At 44.9% G+C, this 4,562-nt stretch overlaps 1 protein-coding gene across 1 annotated transcript in view; it reads left to right on the top strand.

Moving 5' to 3' along the window:
- Positions 1-584: 584 nt before the first annotated feature.
- Positions 585-4,562, top strand: part of Mob1b (MOB kinase activator 1B) — a 41,652-nt gene continuing 37,674 nt past the window's right edge. Inside the window, exon 1 of the mRNA XM_013020084.1 lies at positions 585-619. Coding sequence (XP_012875538.1) covers positions 585-619 — 35 coding nt within the window. The remainder of the gene's footprint in view (positions 620-4,562) is intronic.

Consider the following 4,562-nt stretch of genomic DNA (forward strand, 5'->3'; position numbering starts at 1 on the left):
CCGGGGCCGGCCGTTCCCGCCTCGCCGGCAGCCTTTCCGTAGGAAGGAGGCTTCTCCCCCCCCACCCCACCCCGGGGTCCCCGTGTCCGCGTCGGGGATTTCTCCCCCACTCCCGTCTCTGCCCGTTCTCAGCCCGGGCTTGGTTTGCATCCTCCCCGACGCGTCCCGCCTCCCCTCGCCCTTTCCCGGTTCCCGAAGCAGAGAAGAGCATTTCTTCCCCCCCTCCCTCCCCCATCATCTCCCAGGACCCGTGTGAAGGTCCGTAGGTCGTCGGGGTGGGAAGTGGGGCTGACAGGTGCTGTGGAGGGCAGGTCCAGCCGGGGCTGCTTCAGGCGCAGGATGCGCTGGCCATGGGGTCAGGTCGCCGGGGCCGCCGCAGGCACTCCTCCGGCCGGGCTTCCGCGCCGCCGAGCTCCGGAGTTTTATCTTCTGGAGATCATCGCCAAATAGGGTCTGAAGCGTGTCCTCTGCGTTGGTGAGGCCCATGGGAGGGGGGGGTGTTGCGCATCCTTTGTTAATGCTGGCCGTTGTTTTCACTCACCGCTTATCACCAGTAAGTTTGGGGCAGGAGTGGGGGGAGTGGGATGAAGAAGGAAGGACTGGAAAGTGTGATGACCAGGTAGGGAGGCGGCCGACCAACCTCGGGTCTTCCAACACAGAGGTTACACCCTGTGGAATTCCTCTTGGAGGCATCTTGGTGATTCACCCAATGTGTTTAGTAAGGTCATCAAAACTCCAAGGTTGAAACGAGCCGCATTTACAGGTTAATTTTTGCATTGCATTTGTATCTCAAAGCTGAGAATTTAACTCACTTTTTTTTTTTTTTTGCCGGTTGTGGGGCCTGAACTCTGGGCCTCTACCACTTGAGCCACAGCGCCACTTCCGGCTTTTTCTTCTTATGTGATGCTGAGGAATCGAATCCAGGGCCTCATACATGCAAGGCAAGCGCTCTACCACTGAGCCACCTTCCCAGCCCAACTCACCCTTATTATCACATGCTCCTATCTGTCATTTTATAGTTTGAGGAAAACTGAGCTATCCTGGAAGGCTCACTGCCAAACCGACTTGCTGCTATTTCCACTACACACCACAGCAACTTGCCCCTATTTCCAGTGTACACTGGGAGCCTGGCTTGTGTCAGCCTGCCTGCTGACTGACAGTTTGAGTCTGAAAACTTTCTCTTAGGTTCATCTTAGCAGTTGATTGTAAGTTTGTCACAGTCAAGTAGTGCTGTTGAGTAAGAGAACTGGCTGACTTTATAAAACCTTTTGTTTCATATTTCTAATAATCATATCCAGGCTCCTCAGCTTGAAGCTTCTCATTTTGAATGTAATCTTATATTGCTTATGTTTTATTCTCAAGAATTTAAAAGCTGTTCAAAATAGCAGTGTTACTGGTAATAGGCTTGTGTCTTTGGAACATAAGCTAAATTGGGTTGCAGCAGGGAAAGAACCATATTTGGCTGAAACTAGGGAATGGAGAAGGTTTTAGTGCTATTTTCTGAATATAAGTACAATAGTGTCCTATTTTTATGTGGCTCAGTATGTAGTAGATCCAGAAGTGTGGATGGGTTCATTTTTCCTGAAAGATATTAGGTAGATATGGAAATCTTACTGTAACCAATGTATATAACAGTGTAGACAGTTTGCAGTCCTTTGGGCACATGTTTTCAGTCAGATCACAAGAGGCAGTCAATATATTCTCAACATATTTTGCTCATATGCTTAGCAATCAAAAAAGTTTCAGCCAGATATGGGTGGCTTATGCTTGTAAGCCTAGCTCCTCTGGAGGCTGGGATTTGAGGATTGCAGTTCAAAGCCAGTCCAGGTAAGAAAATCCATGAGATCCTCCGTCCCTCCATCCCTCCATCCCTCCGTCCCTCCGTCCCTCCGTCCCTCCGTCCCTCCGTCCCTCCGTCCCTCCCTCAATCCCTCCCTCCCTCCCTCCGTCCCTTCCTTCCTTCCTTCGTCTTGAACTCTGGGCCTGGGTGCTGTTCCTTAGCTTTTGTACTCAAGGCTAATGCTCTACCCCTTGAGCCACAGCTCTACTTCTGGCTTTTTTGGGCATTTCAGCAGAGATGAGTCTTTTGGACTTCACTGCCTGGGCTAGCTTTGAATCATGATCCTCAGATCACAGCCTCCTGATTAGCTAGGATTACAGGCCTGAGCCACCAGCACCTGGCCATGAGACTCTTATCTCCAATAAATTACCACCCCCCCAAAAAAAAACCAACAACCCAAAAAACAACAACCCCCCAAAAACCAGGTGAAAGTGGAGCTGTGGCTCAAGTGGTGGAGCAATAGCTTTGGGCAAAAGAAGTTCAGGCCCTGAGTTCAAGATCCAGTACTGGCAAAAAAAAGAAAAAGCTAATCAAGCATTTTTAGTTTTGGTGTTTGTCCATGTGGTTTCAAATCTAAAGTGGAAGTCAGAGCCAATGGCTCATGCCTATAATCCTAGATACTCAGGTAGCTGAGATACTTATATGGTGGTTCAAAGCCACTCTGGGCAGAAAAGTCTGTGACACTCTTATATTCAAGCAAAAAGCCTGAAATGGAGTTACAGCTCAAGTGGTAGAGTGCCAGCCTTGAAGGAAAAAGTTAAGGGACAGTGCTCAGGCCCTGAGTTCAAGCTTCAGTACTGGCTTAAAAAAATCCCAAATGAAGACCATATAGACATAATTATTATCAGAAGTAGAAAAACAAGATTTTGCTTTTTTTCATCTTCTTATTATTTTACAATAGTTTCCTGAACCATTTCTGTACCTATATGTGAGCAGAGATAGAGTTAAAGCTTACAAGTACAAATATTTTCCTCCAGTTCTTGGAACCTTCCTAGGAAGTCTTCTGCACATGGATAGAGCAGGGGAAATAGGGCAATGAGAGATAGGGTTATAAAGGTGATGAGTCATGTCTCTTGAGAGCTATAAGATAGAAGGAAAGAATTATTGATTAAAAAAAAAACTTCCACTACTCCTGGCACTGCTGCAGATACAAGGTATCTGTTATGACAAGACAGATGAAAGTCTGCTTTAGTGGAGCTTATGTTCTGGTAACTACCTGTAAATACTAAACATCAGTAAATTGTGTAGTGTGGAAGAAGGGCATAAATGCCATGGAAGAAAGGAGAGCAGGGTAAAGAGGGTTTTGGGTAGGGAGTTTAGGTAGCTTAGGAAAATCTTCAAGGATGCCGAGATCATTTTGAGGAGTGATACCTTTGTGTAGCTTTTGTACAAATGCTGTGGATAAATTTGCACTGCATATGTAGGTCGCCTGGGACAAAGCTTTGGTTGTTCTGCATATTGGTCTCTGTGTGTCTTCAGAATAAGCTAATCTCCCAGATGGTGTCTATGGAAACTTCATAGGAACCTAATTAAACTGTAGACTCCAATCTTTAAACACAGCCTCTACATCTGTTGTGTGTCAGGCACTGTTCAAGACGTGGGACAGTAGGTAGTATATCAAGTAATTTGTAATAGATGTAATATAGTCATGGTGGCCCAAGGTATAGAGAGTAGTTTTGCAGGAAGGTTTTGTGGAAGGTGAATGAGATTTCTCTAGGAGAGAAAGGTAAAATAGATTTCAGCCAGAGGAAATTTTGTATTGAAACATAAAATCACCTGCTAAAGAATCAAAGTCAGCTTCTTATTTCTGACCTAATCTTTGGCATGTGTACAGTTTGAACTCAGGTCTTTTGACTTAGAGAATTTCCTTTCCTGACATTTTATGTATGTGAAATGCAGGGACATTTAAGGTAAGTTGAACTCAGTAATAATTTAGAAAGTATATTGAGTATTCTCTTTGTTTCTAACATTTTAAAATTGTCTTTTGTAACTGATAGAATTTCACACAATTGACTTGGACCAGTCTGAAATTTCCTAATGTAAGACTATTTAGTTGGAATAGAGTTAGAACAAATACAGTTAACTTTTTTCTTTTTTTTTTTGGTACTGGTTCTGGGATTTGAACTCAGAGTCTGGATGCTGTCATTGAGCTTTTTTTTTGCTTAAGGCTGGTGCTCCACTCTTTTTGGCTTTTTGGTGGTTAGAGATAAATTTCTCATGGACTTTTTGGCTTGGGTTGGCTTGCAACTCTGTTCCTCATATCTCAGCATCCTGAGTAGGTGGATTATAGGCGTAAGTCACTGGTACCTGGCTTACAGTTAACTTTAATGGAAGTCTATAGGAAAGGTGATAATATGGATGTGAATAATAACTGTGAGGTAGGTCTGTTTCTGTATAGGAAGAAACAAAGATGGATTGAAGAAAGAAGGAAGGAAACACTATTTAACACTGTGATTTGTTCCTTCCATTTGTGGTTCCTTACAGTAGCAGCTTAGGAAAGAAGATACAGGATTTTAGTTGCATTTGTGTGTGCTTGTCTCATTCCCTCACCTTCTCTACCCCTCCCAACCCTTCCCTGACCCTGCCCACCAACAAAACAGCTTGTTTTCTTTTTTCTTTTTTTTGGGGGGGGGTGTCCGGTCGTGGGGCCTGAACTCTGGGCCTGGGTGCTGTCCCTCAGCTCTTCAGCTCAAGGCTAGTGCTCTACCACTTGAGTCACAGT

Source organism: Dipodomys ordii, unplaced genomic scaffold (genome assembly GCF_000151885.1).
Source record: "Dipodomys ordii isolate 6190 unplaced genomic scaffold, Dord_2.0 Scaffold49, whole genome shotgun sequence".
Taxonomy (NCBI): Eukaryota; Metazoa; Chordata; class Mammalia; order Rodentia; family Heteromyidae; genus Dipodomys; species Dipodomys ordii.